At 36.0% G+C, this 15,997-nt stretch overlaps 1 protein-coding gene and 1 long non-coding RNA gene across 5 annotated transcripts in view; one reads left to right on the plus strand and one right to left on the minus strand.

Annotated features, from left to right (window-relative positions):
• cfap61 (cilia and flagella associated protein 61) overlaps nucleotides 1-15,997 on the minus strand; it is a 38,021-nt gene that overhangs the window by 882 nt on the left and 21,142 nt on the right. For 2 of the 3 annotated variants that reach the window (XM_048208022.1, XM_048208021.1), the window contains exons 18-24: nucleotides 12,381-12,473; nucleotides 10,392-10,560; nucleotides 8,928-9,102; nucleotides 4,718-5,010; nucleotides 4,272-4,599; nucleotides 1,723-1,805; nucleotides 1,388-1,593 (exon numbers count right to left, since the gene is read on the minus strand). In XM_048208022.1, coding sequence (XP_048063979.1) covers nucleotides 1,388-1,593; nucleotides 1,723-1,805; nucleotides 4,272-4,599; nucleotides 4,718-5,010; nucleotides 8,928-9,102; nucleotides 10,392-10,560; nucleotides 12,381-12,473 — 1,347 coding nt within the window. The remainder of the gene's footprint in view (nucleotides 1-1,387; nucleotides 1,594-1,722; nucleotides 1,806-4,271; nucleotides 4,600-4,717; nucleotides 5,011-8,927; nucleotides 9,103-10,391; nucleotides 10,561-12,380; nucleotides 12,474-15,997) is intronic. The other variant, XM_048208023.1, reaches the window with a different exon arrangement.
• Nucleotides 3-9,049, plus strand: LOC125278699. Of its 2 annotated transcripts, XR_007187251.1 has the most exons (4): nucleotides 3-627; nucleotides 7,503-7,634; nucleotides 8,322-8,465; nucleotides 8,919-9,049. It is a non-coding gene; the product is annotated as an uncharacterized LOC125278699 (long non-coding RNA). The 2 variants fall into 2 exon arrangements; XR_007187250.1 differs by lacking the exon at nucleotides 3-627 and having other exon boundaries at nucleotides 6,395-7,634.

Consider the following 15,997-nt stretch of genomic DNA (forward strand, 5'->3'; position numbering starts at 1 on the left):
GGAAAAGAGGAAATTAAAAAGTTATGTTTGGATTTAAAGACATACGCTTCTGTTTAAAGTCTGAGGTCAGTACGATTTTTGTTTTGAAAGAAATTAATACTTTTATTCAACAAAGATGAATTAAATGTGTCTAAAGTGACAGTAAAGACATTTATAATGTTAAAAAAATCTATTTTGAATAAATGCATCAAAGAATAATAAGGAAAAATGTTAACAGTTTCCATAATATGAAGGAGCACAAAAGAATCATGTGACACTGAAGACTGGAGTAATGATGCTGAAAATTCAGCTTCGATCACAGGAATAAATTATATTTTACTATTTCTTCACATAGAAAACAGTTATTTTAAATTGTAATAATATTTCCACAATATTACAGTTGTTACTGTATTTTTGATCTTGGTGAGCAGAAGAGAATTTTCAAAAGCATTAAAAAAATCTTATCAACCCCAAACCTGTTGTTCACTCAGACTTCTATCATTATGTCTATGACTTGCTAGACATGCAATTTTTAATGATGTTTTTATGGTGTTTTGTCTTTTTTTTAGAGCATATGGACACTGTAGAAATGAGATGGTCCTTTTGCATTCCATGAAAAACCACAAACAGGTGTGGAACGACATGAGGGTGAGTAAATAATGATTTTGGGGGAACTGTCACTTTAACTCTGGACACACAGCATGTTCATCTAATATCCTCCGTATAGCAGCACGGTTGATCAATTATGTTCACGGGTCTTGACGATCAGCCGTTCTCTGTAATGACATTGAGTGCCGGCCACATTCAGAGTCATGACAAAAGAGCAGTGAAGAATCCCATTTTAATAAGTGTGATCAGCACTGCTGGGTGGCTTAACTATTGTCTCCTGGTGGTGTGGTAAAGCGGATTGCACACCTGCATAAACAGATTAGTAATGCAGGACAATGGCTCTGGTGGAGAAGGGTCAGTGGTGGTAAAATTTTTGGAGCAGAGGTCACACTGTCGGAAATGGATCTTTATATAAAGTGTGACCACATGAGGACAGATATGATTAAGGTTTGAAGTGTCATAAATAATCCTGTGCATTAATTCAAGAGAATTAGTTGTTAGGTTTGGTATTTAAACAATCAAACCTGGTTCTATAATATATTTCCACCATGAATAAGGTATCAAGGTATTATGTTAAATGAAGACATGTTTTGAATGTCATTTAGATTGAAGTGTAGAACTTTCATTGTAGAATTTTTTTAGATTTGAAATGAAGAATTAGTCTTTAAAAGCTGTAACTTGTAATTTAGGATTAGGCTTGACTTTAGCCCTGATTTAGTCCGTTTAGTGTGTTAATGCATTGTCTGACGGTGACAGAAAAATGAATTTTTGTAACAAGATTTATGTGAGAAGGTTGGACCTGTACAAGTCATGGACCAAACCCTCGTGGTAGCGTGAGCAGAGATGATTCAGCAGCAGCTGGTGTTTCCTGTAGAGACACAGGAGGTTGGAGACGGGAAGTGCATTCTTCGAGAGGCACGTGATGCTCTCCACCACATCATGCTGGCTGAGATGCAGATGAAAGTAGTTCCCCGTCTCAGTGCGGCCCGTCACCATGTCACGACCCTGCAGGACACAAATAATAAAGATGGACCTTTTTGGCTCCTAATGCAACACCTAAAGTAATCTACTACGATTGTTCTGTGATATGATGCAGACTAATATTTGATTTTGACCTGCAGAATTTAAACGTACTTTCTTAGCTGATGGAGGTTCGTGTCCTTTGGATGTTGGTTTTGCGACATGGAGGTAATTGTAGCCGCCTGGTAATCTTCCCCCTGTGAAAGTGAGTATTATTACAAGTTAGTCCAATGGAAGCTTGTTTCCACCATGGATTAAAACAATTTAAAAGATAATTGAGACTTTATCATATTTATATGCAAGATATAAACTCGCAATTGCAAGAAATAAAGTCAGAATTGTGAGATATAAACTTGCATTTGCGAGAAATAGTCAGAACTGTGAGAAATAAACTCACAATTGCAAAAATAAAGTCAGAATTTTTAGATATAAACTCACAATTGCAAAAATAGTCAGAATTGTGAGAAATAAACTCGCAATTACAAGAAATAAAGTCAGAATTGCGAGATATAAACTTGCATTTGTGAGAAATAGTCAGAATTGTGAGAAATAAACTCGCAATTGTAAAAATAGTCAGAATTGTGAGAAATAAACTCGCAATTACAAGAAATAAAGTCAGAATTGCGAGATATAAACTTGCGAGAAATAGTCAGAATTGTGAGAAATAAACTTGCAATTGTGAGAAATAAAGTCAGAATTGTGAGATATAAACTCAAAATTGCAAAAATAAAGTCAGAATTTTTAGATATAAACTAGCAATTGCAAAAATAGTCAGAATTGTGAGAAATAAACTCACAATTACAAGAAATAAAGTCAGAATTGCGAGATATAAACTCGAAATTGCGAGAAATAAAGTCAGAATTGTGAGAAATAAACTCGAAATTGCGAGAAATAAAGTCAGAATTGTGAGAAATAAACTCACAATTGCAAAAATAGTCAGAATTGTGAGAAATAAACTCGCAATTACAAGAAATAAAGTCAGAATTGCGAGATATAAACTTGCGAGAAATAGTCAGAATTGTGAGAAATAAACTTGCAATTGTGAGAAATAAAGTCAGAATTGTGAGATATAAACTCAAAATTGCAAAAATAAAGTCAGAATTTTTAGATATAAACTAGCAATTGCAAAAATAGTCAGAATTGTGAGAAATAAACTCACAATTACAAGAAATAAAGTCAGAATTGCGAGATAAAAACTCACAGTTACAAGAAATAAAGTCAGAATTGCGAGATATAAACTCGAAATTGCGAGAAATAAAGTCAGAATTGTGAGAAATAAACTCGAAATTGCGAGAAATAAAGTCAGAATTGTGAGAAATAAACTCACAATTGCAAAAATAGTCAGAATTGTGAGAAATAAACTCGCAATTACAAGAAATAAAGTCAGAATTGCGAGATATAAACTTGCATTTGTGAGAAATAGTCAGAATTGTGAGAAATAAACTCGCAATTACAAGAAATAAAGTCAGAATTGCGAGATATAAACTTGCAAGAAATAGTCAGAATTGTGAGAAATAAACTTGCAATTGTGAGAAATAAAGTCAGAATTGTGAGATATAAACTCAAAATTGCAAAAATAAAGTCAGAATTTTTAGATATAAACTAGCAATTGCGAAAATAGTCAGAATTGTGAGAAATAAACTCACAATTACAAGAAATAAAGTCAGAATTGCGAGATAAAAACTCACAGTTACAAGAAATAAAGTCAGAATTGCGAGATATAAACTCGAAATTGCGAGAAATAAAGTCAGAATTGTGAGAAATAAACTCGAAATTGCGAGAAATAAAGTCAGAATTGTGAGAAATAAACTCACAATTGCAAAAATAGTCAGAATTGTGAGAAATAAACTTGCAATTACAAGAAATAAAGTCAGAATTGCGAGATATAAACTTGCGAGAAATAGTCAGAATTGTGAGAAATAAACTTGCAATTGTGAGAAATAAAGTCAGAATTGTGAGATATAAACTCAAAATTGCAAAAATAAAGTCAGAATTTTTAGATATAAACTAGCAATTGCAAAAATAGTCAGAATTGTGAGAAATAAACTCACAATTACAAGAAATAAAGTCAGAATTGCGAGATAAAAACTCACAGTTACAAGAAATAAAGTCAGAATTGCGAGATATAAACTCGAAATTGCGAGAAATAAAGTCAGAATTGTGAGGGGGAAAAAGACTGACTTTTTTTTCTCTGAATTGCGAGGTTATATCTCACAATTGTGTCTTTATATCACACGATTCTGACTTCATAACTCACATTTATGAGTTTATATCATGCAATTCTGAGAATTGCGAGATAAAAATTCACAATTACCTCTTTTATTTTTTATTCAGTGGTGGAAACAAGCTTCCATATATTCCTCATAACCCCTTGTTTTTACAAACACAAAATTAATAGCATTTCCCCCTGAACACCACAAATATGATTATAAAGCTGTTTATCTCATATCAGACACTGTGTTTCTGTGTAACAGATGGTCCATTCTGCTATAATCACTTAGCCTGTGATTAGATTATGCAAATGAACTGTCAATAGTTTGGTGTCGGTCAGAATTAGATGAGGGGGGGGGGGAACTGGGTGACGCAACACATGCTAAACATTTTAACCACCTGCACGGATGTACTGGGCTTGTGATTCAGAAATTCGGAAGGAGAATAGTGACCTTGGATCTTGGCCTGACTGTAGAGTGGAATGAGGTGCTCCTGGTCAGACGGTGGGCCGGCGGGACGCTCCAGGGTCGGGTCACATAGGGGCAAGAGAACAGATGCCAAACTCTGCCCCACCTCCTTAGAATTAAAGCAGGAATCGCTCCACTGGTCAGCATGGTAACGCCGGGAGTATTTGGTCAAAGGGCCAGCGGTGTATATGGAGGAGTCGTTGGTATGGAAGGTGGTATCTACCACCAAATGGCCATCGAACACTAAACAGGCATCGTTGATGGCCTTGAAGGCGTCGCGGTCGACGGTTTTACACGAGAAGCTGAGGAACACCTGTGACAAACATGCAGCATTTAAAGTGTTTTCCAAATCATGATGGGCTGAACATCCCACAACCATTAAACGAGTACAGTTAATGAACTGATGTTTAAGAATGTTTTATGTTCCTAACCGCACACTCCAGTCGCAGGGTCGGACCGTCAGTGGTGAAGGACACCGATGTCACGGGATCTGTGGGTTGTCCGTCGTTGAGATGCTTCAACAGGCAATCATGATGGATTTGGACTTCCTCCTTTTCCAGAGCCTGTTTCACTGCATGATCCACTGAGCCATCATGGAAACAGGAAGATGGGTCATCTTTCGGAGGATGGACTACATGAATCCGGCGGCCGCTGACACCGAGGCGCATGAGCGTCTCCACACAGGTGTACACGTCTATGGTGTTTCCGTATACCACAGCGTCGCCTATGACAGACCACAGATTTGTTGGTGGTGAATACTTTACACAGTTCACATTAAAAAAGGCAGCCTGATTTGACAACATAAGACACTAGACTTCCTCCACATCCACACCAACTATAATTCATCAAGTTACATTCCCTCCAATTGAAAGATGGTTTACTTAACGGTAAAATAAACTTAATGCCATTTACCCTCCGCAAGGAGGAAGGGAAGCAATTTATTACGGCCATTTGGAGAGATAATATCAGTGACAATGAAACCGAGAAGGGTCACTTAGCAACCTGGAGAAGGTTCTTTTAGGTTAGAAGATGGGAACGAAAGAAGGAAGAGAAGATGAAGGAAGTGATGTCCTTTCACTGCTGCATCTAAACAGTGTCAGAAACCCTCTTACACCATCAGTGCTGGATTGATTTAATTGAGATCTATTGTGAAGGAAGGTCTTTGATGTTAATATTAGTGTCCTCAAGTATGAAAACTAATCAGTCGGAGCTCGCATAACACAGAGTGAATATATAAGGCGCATATGCATGATCCTGTATAATGACAGATGATCTTATACATGGGTATAAATGCATGAGTTTGGCTGTGTTTAAAGCATGGTTACTTTGATCATATTGCTGTTACCATCAGTGCTCATTAAATAGTTCGTTCATTTATCAGAATATAACATTAAAGCTACAGTCTGGAAGTTTTGCCTCATTGTTGCCATCTCTGTTTGAAACCTGCAATTGCAGTTATATGCGGAATTATTATCGTTATGTGCGTTGTGCATTGGCACGACTCCGTGTGGATGAATCTAATGTTTGGTGTCAGTCACCACATCGGTGTGGATACTGTACTTTGCAAACAAAGATTCTAAGTCTTGGAAGTATGAACAAAATAAGAAAATGTCATCTGAACAAGTAAGTAACTTTTGTTCTGACCAACTGAGAAAAAAGCATATAAATGAGCTACCAATGATGATTAAATCTAACAATAGCTCAGCTAGGATCATGCCAAACCTTGCAAATTATTATTATTGTTATACTTTGTTCTCAAATTGTTAATGCTAACTACATATTTAGTGTGTATTAGCGTTACCTGTAGATTTCAATTTCTGCAGCCACTCCGCAGTCCGACGTCTTTTGCTTTTGACTACGAGTGAATCTCCAGTTGTCAGTGTCACTGATGACTGTCATTTGGACCTTTCTGGATTACAGTCCACCATCAAAATGATTAGTTTAATTATTTCAGCTGCTGTGAGAAAAGGCTATAAATGATCCGCTACAAGCAGCATCCTCACATGATATAGCCACTAGCTGGGACTCCTTCCTTTCTGTTTACAGACGTGATGTAATGATGCAAAGACGAACGGCTGCATGCTCAAATTTCCCTATAATATGCCTATTTTTGAGTGGAAGGAAAAACATGCTGTTTTTGTGCATGTGTCTTTAAATGCAAATGAGCTGCTGCTCCCCGCCCCACTTTCCAGAAGAGGGCGGAGCCTGTATAACTCATGCCTCAGAAACTCTGCCAAAAACTAAAACATCTGTTTGGTTTTGATTACATCTCTATCACGGTCATGCTCATGTGGCATTGCAGTTAATTACTTGCATGTGTTTTAACGCAGAGGTATAAAGTATTTGAGTAAATGTAATTAGTTAATGTACTTAAGTATCTTTTTGGCTACTTTGTAGTTGTACTGAGTATCAAAGATATTAGCAACTTTTACTTTCTACTTAAGTACATTTTTGAACAAGTAAATGCACTTTTTACTCCAATACATTTGAGTTAAGTAATGCAATTACACATTACATATTTCATGGCACCTAACCTTTTCTGCAGCAGTTTGTTCCTGCTATAAAGAAGCAATATTGCCATCTACGGGCATTGGAGATAATATATCTTGTGCGTTTTGCCCTTACTCATCCTAACTTGTCAACAAGGCTACTTTACATGAATGCGAGTGCATTAGCAAGTAGGTGCTGAATCGCAGGTGTCTGATTTATGAAATGAGGTCATGCAGCCGGTGATGAGGCCGAAACCAGCACATCCAGTGCAAGCAGACATTGACAATTTAATTTTACGTAACATTATTTTATTTTTCCGCTATATTGACGAGACCTTTTTGATGGATATTGATTTACTCATGGCCTTTTTGTGCAATATTAAGGTGTTCAGTTTTAATTTGATTTTAGAAAATAAACATGATTTCTTATCTTACAAATCAATTGTTTCTTATTTTCACTGGCATGTCTCTTAGGTATCGAGGACTAGTGCAATTTGAGCCTACATTTAGTATGAGTAAAACACTTAAGTACTGTTAAAATCAGATACTCTATGACTTTTAGTCATTTTGGAACTGGTGAGTCATTTTCACTGTAAGGTATCTGTACTTTTACTCAAGTATGGTTTTCAGGTGCTCTTTACACCTCTGTTTTAAAGCCACAACTGTTTAAACTTCTGATTAAATGTTTTTCTGAGTGCATGTAACTGGTTCTACTGACCCGCTACAGGTGGCCGGCCTATGTCCGTTACACTGATCCCCCCCAAAACCTCATTCCCATCCGGGTCGGGTCCCAAGTCCGGCTCGGGTTCACACATCCAAAGCACTCGCACAAAAAGCTGGCTGTCAGATGGTGCGTCCTGTGAGTATTAAACTGATTTCTCTTACATGTCTTATTACAACTGTCAAATTCACACAAGGTTATGTCAAAAACACACAAAGTTCACAGTCGGTTATGTCTGTGAATGTAAACAGCAGGGAAAGAATGGCATGTATAGTGGATCTGTGTATTAAAGTGACAGCAGCTGCTTAGTAGCTTTAATCAGAATACATTTCTTACTTGAATGCTGCTGTTAAATGCTGTTGTGAGGAGATAAACATGGCGGGCTGTGTACAGCTCTCTGAGGGGCGGAGCTAAGCCAATAGGGCAGATCGTCACCAGTCATGGGCGGGGCTCTTACGTAAGAGTAGGGGGAAATCTGGAACCACTCATTTGGAGAGACAGTTTATGATTTATGGGGATTATATAAAAAAGAAGAGGTTGGATTTTTACTATTATAAGCTTCTTGTTGCACACTGAGGACACACATCAGTGTTCAAACACCTTATAAAAGTGAATTTTGCATAACAGGTCCGCTTTAATATATACAAGATAATATTAAATGTGCATCAATATAAATGTGGTTTTGTCTTCTATTCATCTCACACATGCAGTTCTATAGCTCCAGATTTCTTTATGCCAGTATATGTTAAATAGGATTTTGTAATGGCGGTCATTTACATACATATCATCTGTGTGGTGAATGAATGTGCTTCTTTCCCCATGCAGCGCTGTACAGCTGAACAGTTTGAGGAAGCCTCGCTCAATGCCCTGTCCATGGTGCTGAACCACAGCCAGCACTGCACAACACTCAACCTCTGAGCACAGGGATATTTTCAACCCGAACAGGATTTCTGCCAAAACTATTATCAGGTAATTTGTGTTGACAACTTATTCGGAGCCAGACCCGGCGAAGCCTCTCTGGTTGACCCAAATACAAATTCTCATGCCACTAAATTGATATCTTTCATGTGCAGACGGTATAATTAGCATTCACTGGTAATTGCACTACTTCCTGGATTATTAAAGGAGGCTGTAATTAGTAAATATAATAGGCTTAATCAGACAGATAGCGGTGGCTCATCTCTGCCCGTGCAGATTAATTCTTAGCTCACCCTGCTAATATTAATATTCCCCTGTAAATGGATGGAAGGAGATTAGATTTCACTCACGCTAATTAGCTACTTGTTATGCTCTGACAGTTGGATGCAGCTTTAGAATAACAGTGGCTTGGTAAATGAGATTATGCATGAGAGAGGTCTGGATGTCACACTGATCTAGACTCAGCTCTGAAGAACGGCTAATAAAATCTTTATAAATTTGCAGTAAATGCACCTGTCAGTTCCACGAAGTTGTCCATGAGCCACTGATGGGCGTTTGAGCAGTCGTGCTGGTCGTTGAGGGTGAAGAGGTTGGACGGAGCGGGCCATGTGGATCTGTATCTGGGCTGATGTGGGTTCAGACTGCTGGTGGTCTGGTCAATGATGTCGATACTGGTGAGACTAGGCATCTGAAGTGTCATTAGAAAAAATAAATCTTGATCTCTCTTTCTCTGTATAATATGTATACATATAAATAAATAAATCAAATCTTTTTTCTATACTCTAACAACACTGTTTAATATAATTTATTTAAATAAAAATAAATAAATTTAAATATCAAATTCATATTAATATTATTTATATTAAATAATTTAATATCAATTTGTCAACACAAATTACAGATACTTACTTTTATATATATATATATATAGTACCTATTATTTGTGTTGACAAATTAATATTAAATTATTTAATATAAATAATATTTATTATATGTTATTATAAGTGCTGTCAAATCAATTAATCACATCTAACATGAAAGTTTGAACGTTTGTGTTTACATAATGTGTATATACATTATTTTATTTATATATATTCTATATATATATATATATATGTATATACACATATACAATATATACATATATTTATACATATATGTGTGTGTATGTATGTATATACACACACACACACACACATATTTATATATAAATATAATATATATATATATATATATATATATATATATATACACACACACACACACACATACATATATATATATATATATATATATATATATATACGTACCTGTTATTTGTGTTGACAAATTAATATGAAATTATTTAATATAAATAATATTTATTATGTTATTATAAGTGCTGTCAAATCGATCAATCACATCTAACATGAAAGTTTGTGTTTACATAATATGTGTATATACATTATTTTATTTATATATATTCTATATATATATATATATATATATATATATATATATATGTATATACACACAGACATGCACACACACACACACACATATTTATATATAAATAAATATATATATATATATACACACACACATTTTATGTAAACAAACTTTTATGTTAGATGCAATTAATTGCGATATATATATATATATATATATATATATATATAATGCAAATATTTTAAATTTAAGATTTATTTAAATTAATTTAATATATTAAGAAATTTATTTGATATATTTCTAGCTTCTACATACTCAGTATTTGCAATGTAATACTACTAAATGTATTGTCAGACTTTGCCAAATACAGCAGCATCCACACAAGCTGATTTCTCATGTGCTAATTATTGTGCTCTGCATGGATAACAAATTAGCATTGCATTAATTTGCAAACACTGAGCTAAGTTGGCTCATAATACATGTTTCATAATTCATAGTGACATCTTGGTTCATTGAATTGTGTTAATGTTGTGTTTGTGCGTCTCTGACCTGATACTGCAGGCCGGTGCAGAGGATCAGATAGTCGTAGTTCACTTTACCATTCGCCATCAGTTCCACATGCTTGTGCTCGCGGTCGATGGCCTTCATCTTACCCGTCACCACACTGATCCAGGAGCGCAAAGACAGCTGGGCTTGATCCTGATCGCTGTAGCAGTGACTGTAGAGGAACAGAAACTGTATCCGTCTTAAACAGCAATGAAAAGAGCAGCCTTCAAGTGCGGCCAGAAGGACATCAGGGAATCTTTCAGTGTAACCTTTTTAGATTCTCAATGCTCAAGGTTAACAGACTCATTCACTGTTTTACGCTATAATTGAGATGCTGAGAATCAAGGTTTCGTGTGTAAGCTCTTCTCCAGAGCTCTGATACAGTGTGTCTTATCAGTTGTTTGGATCGGTGGATTGAATTACATGTGCCAGTCATGCAGAACCACTAACAGACGTGATAAACAGACGCTCACTGGAGCTCAGTTCCTGCTTTCCATCATGAGCACCAGGAAGCGATGCCTTCGGTGAAGCCGCAGCTCAGGTAAGACCTCTTAGTCAGAATCTCTTGAGAGACCAAAGCAGTTTTAAAGTAATACCTCACCCAATTTTATCTTCATTTATTCATTCCAGCCAAGTATTATTTGTTCCTCTTTGAAGAAAAACACAAGATGTTCTGCCAAAAATGAAGCTTGTTTTCCAGTACAAATATTATTATAACATTCTTAAAGGCACAATATGTAAGATTTTTGCATTAAAATATCTAAAAACCACTGTATTTTGTTGACTTGTGTACTTGCATTATCCCAGATATAAGCAATTTTAACCAGGACACAAACCGTGTCCGTGTGTCGCCTATCAATACGTCAACCTCGAACCTTGATTTTATTTTGTAGAAACCATGGAAACACCAAAGACGCTTTTATATATTATGTGTTTTTATTTGACAGGTGAGCTGTTTGGCTACATTTTTAGACAGAAAACTAATCATTGTTATATAGCTCAACTCAGTAAGTCTTGTTTAAATCTTGTTTTCTTGATTTACCACGAGTACCATGCTTTACCATGACTAATATCGATCTAGCTTACTACAATGAGCAACAGGTGTCTCATAGCAGCTGCCGAGCGAATGCACAGAGTAGCATTATACCAACTTTCAACACGCAAATGTATCTAATATGATAAACAGCGCTGCGTTACCCCACACTCACATGACCGGAAGAAGCAGAAGTGGAGACTATGGCATAATAAAAGCTCCACTGCTCTCGAGCCGTGTGTGTCGCGCTCGTCTCTCATTAGCAATCGCTCCAGCGGCATCGTTCAGCTCCAACGGCTTTCAGCCACACCCTGCTTCATGCTGGCTGTAGACGTGAAGACAACAACTCCCATGATTCCTCAAAATCAAGGCATCATCAAGCTACGCCTTTGTTTTGAATGAGCGCCCTCTAGCGGCAAAAAATTACATATTGTGCCTTTAAGTCAAGATACACTTACATGTGAAGTAAAATGTGTTGTTTTCTGAAATAAATCTCAAAATTAAGTGAGTTTATACTTAAAATTGTTTTTTTGTGTGTGTGTGTTTTAAGCATAAACTAGTAGAAACTGTAGACATTTTTACTGGAATCTAAGACAAAAATAATGAGTAAAAAAAAATCATGTTTTGCACTGTATAAAAGTATCACTAAATCTCATTTGCAATAATAATTTTCATACTTTTTTCTTGTCTTTTTTGGAGTGATACAATTCTGCTGTCTAAACTGGTCTTCTAAGAAATTATTAATAATGCTTATAATTAATTGACTTTCTGGAATGCAATATTAAAATATAAGTCAATGTTTCAAGTTTGGACTCCAATGAGGGACCAGAACAGCTTTAATGTTTTAGCTCCTCACATCTGTATGATAGAATGGAAATAACCATTTTTTCCCCTCTCTCGTGGAGTGGAAATATGCCGCTCGGAGTCTAAATGCCTCTCGTTTGTAATACACCGCTCACCTTGTAGCCAGAAATCTCATGTTATCATCAGAGCAGCGATCTGGAAGTCCGTGAGTGGAGATGAGAGTGAGATTGTTGAATCGAAGATGAGGACTGGTCAAATACAAGCAGGAGAGAGAAATGTCTTACTGTAGGCAAGCGAGAGTCAAACATCTTTATCAACTTTCTGCATCTCGACACGATACGAACGAATGAGAAACACTGGTTTATACTCTTAATCGATTTCAGGTACAGAAAACGTGTTCTTTTGAAGAACAGATCCTGTGTAGGACAGATCTTGTCCATTTTGGATAATGAGGCTATTTTTGTCCAATTTTTTGTTCTTTTTGCTGTTCAGAAATGAATACCATTGAATGAAGAGAGGACAGTGATGACACCTGAACAAAAGCATGCGGAGTGTGTGAGGTTATTCTGCAAACACTCGACGGACAGATGCTGAAATCCCTTAATTTCCAGCGCAGCGCTGGCCTGCATTAAAGCGCTTTCTTCTCTCTAACCATCACAGTAAAAGCCTTTCCTTTTGTTTTGTCTTTTTTCCCCTCTTGTTTTGTTTCCTGTGTGTAGTGGTCTCCCCCTGTCGCCCTCCTCCCGTCCCCTCAGGAGTGTAAAAAGGTCTCTTGTCATGTAAATGACCTGTTTTGTATGTGCTAGAAAGACATGATCTCTATCTGTGGCAGGAGAGGAAATCAGGCTAGCGTGTGTAGAAAGAGGAGCGCGTGAGGCCTGTGGACCGTCACGTTTGATCAGACGGAGGACGCTGGACACACAGCCTCAGGTCTGCGTTCTAGCGCTCTAAGCGACGCAGACGGACAGAGCCGCTGCTGTCATCTTCAGCTATCTGTCTTTTATTTAATCTGTTTTTTCCCCACTTAACTCCTTCCTGCACAAACATTCACATGCAAATGTTTCAGAAAAATGGCAATTTTTAACAGCACTTTGAGCAGCAGTGTACAAAACAGGGTTTGAAACGTTAAGTCAATTTATTTATTTTTAACAAAATTCATTAATATATTTTATTTTCTATTCATTTATGAGGTTTTGAAACCCGTTAACAAAACTTTGGGACATAAATACACTAAATAATAATAAAAAATTAATAAAGTAAAGAATACATTTATTTGTGTGACTTTTATTTTATCCATAAACATTAATTAATCAATTAAATTAATGTTTAATTATGGTTTATTGCTAAAATAATATTAACATTTAAAAATATGTATCCATCAAAATTGTTTACATTTTTTAAATTTGGGACATGCCTAAATACACTGAATAAATTAAAAATAAATTGGTTTGTGTGATTTTTATTTAAGCCATAAACATTAATTAAATTAATGCATAATTAATGTTTATTGCTAAAATAACATTAAAATAAAGTTTAAAAACTGGTATACATTAAAATATTTATTTGGGAAATGTCTAAATAAACTTCATAAATTTAAAATATTATTTGTGTGAGTTTTATTTTATCTATAAACATTAATTAATTAAATTAATGATATTGCTAAAATAACATTAAAATATTTTGTTTTAAACATTTATACATAAAATAAAAATTTGGTTGCACATTTAGCCTAAATTAGCTAAATTATTGTTGTAGTTATTGATAAACATAATTATCATTTTTCTTACAATAATTGTTTTTATTATTATTTGTTTTACACAATAGGGTTTGTGTGAAATTGAGAAATTTTGATTATTTACTACTTTTTTTTTTTTTTTTTTTACTATTTTTATTGGCATTGTTTCAGTAAAAAATTATAGAATTATTTGAAAAACAGAATTATTTGTCCATCTTTTATATTAGAAAAAAGAAATCCAGAATGTGTGTCAATGTGAAATGTTAATCTTGTGTGTGTGTGTGTTTTCTCTCCACAGGCTGTTCTTGACCACCAGCTCACAGCGTTCTGGCCTTATCAGCAGCTGACAGGCCTCTATTGTGGCCAGTGTCTGACTACTAAGTTTAGGGGCCAAGCAGAGGCCAAGCATCTTTATCGGTCCTCTATGGTCCTGCGTTTCACCCCATCCTCAGGGGTGATAAAGGACAAGAGAGCGAGCGTGAGGGGGGCCAACGGTTTTGGCTTGACAGATAAGCGCTGTCGGCCATGGCCTCCACATTCTCCATTAGTTAGGCGGCCTCTACAGGGGCTGACCGGCCATAAGTTTAGTGGACACTAACTGCCTCATTAGTCAAGTCATTAGCGACAGCAAACACCAATTGCGGCCTAGAGAACAGTGGCAGGGCTAATTAAAGGGCCAGCGCGTGACCTCCGCACACTGCCAGCTCTAGACAGCTGCGTGCCCGCAGTGCCTGCCAAAGCAGCAGGAGTTAACACACACACACACACACAACCGCAGAGCGACCCCTGGTTGCCAGGCAGTTATCAGCTTTCAGGAAACAAGAACGGCCTTAAATCACAGCTTTGTTTGGTCAAACGCTCTGCGAGAAGCTGCATCCCAACTCCTGACATCTCCTGATATCCTTTCGATAAAATGACATTCTGAAAAGTGAAATCCTTCAGAGACTATACTAAACATGTGTTTTGTTTCATGTACAATACTGTTTAAAAATTTGGGGGCTAAATTAATACTTATATTCAGCAAGGGAATGCATGAAATTGATAATGGAAATCAAAAGTGAAAGTAAAGACATTTATAATGTTACAAAATATTTGCATTTCAAATTAATTATGTACTTATCCTATTCAATCCTGAAAAAATTTATTACGGTTTCCACAAAAATATGAAGCAGCACAACTGTTTTCAACATTGATAATAATAAGAAATATTTCCTGAGCAGCAAATCATCATATTAGAATGATTTCTGAAGGATCATGTGACACTGAAGACTGGAGTAATGATGCTGAAAATTCAGCTTTGATCACAGGAATAAATTACAATTTAAAATATATTCACATAGAAAACAGCTATTTTAAATTTAAATAATATTTCTCAATATTACTGTTTTTACTGTATTTTTGATCAAATAAATGCAGCCTTTCTTTAATTAAAAACTTTAACAAATCTTAACAACCCCAAACATTTGAATGGTAGCGTACATCAAATGTTCAAGAAAGACATAATGGAACATTTTACTCTAGATGTGGCAATTTACAGTTTTTCTAAAGTGATTTAAAGCGGAACTCAGTAAGATTTGCGAAGCTCCCCCTACAGGTTCCTTCAGTGAATCACACTGTCGTAAATACTCCAAGCGCAGCTCTGGACTACAATGACTACAACGTTCACCAGCGCAGTAGTTTTGCAAATACAGTACACTCGATGGAGGTGGGTAATTTTCGAAATTGTCTTATAAAGTCATAATACATTGTTTTTGAATTACCGTAAAGCATTTTGAACACGAACATTCGTGAACGTGAACACGAGGCGAGATTGTGTCGGGTCGGCGCAGCTCAACTTGCAAGTGCTGTTTTCTGGCGTAGACGTGCCAGAGGGGGTTAGTGCTCGCCTCAAACACACCACTACAAGTCAATTAACCATCGTAAGGACTTAGAAAACTATTTATGAAGGTAAAAAAGTTACTTAGTTCTGCTTTAAATGTCTGTTTAAATAACTTTTTTTCCCCCTCAATCTAGAATCACATTTTTTTTCTCACCAGA

This window comes from Megalobrama amblycephala, linkage group LG11, assembly GCF_018812025.1.
Source record: "Megalobrama amblycephala isolate DHTTF-2021 linkage group LG11, ASM1881202v1, whole genome shotgun sequence".
Classification (NCBI taxonomy): Eukaryota; Metazoa; Chordata; class Actinopteri; order Cypriniformes; family Xenocyprididae; genus Megalobrama; species Megalobrama amblycephala.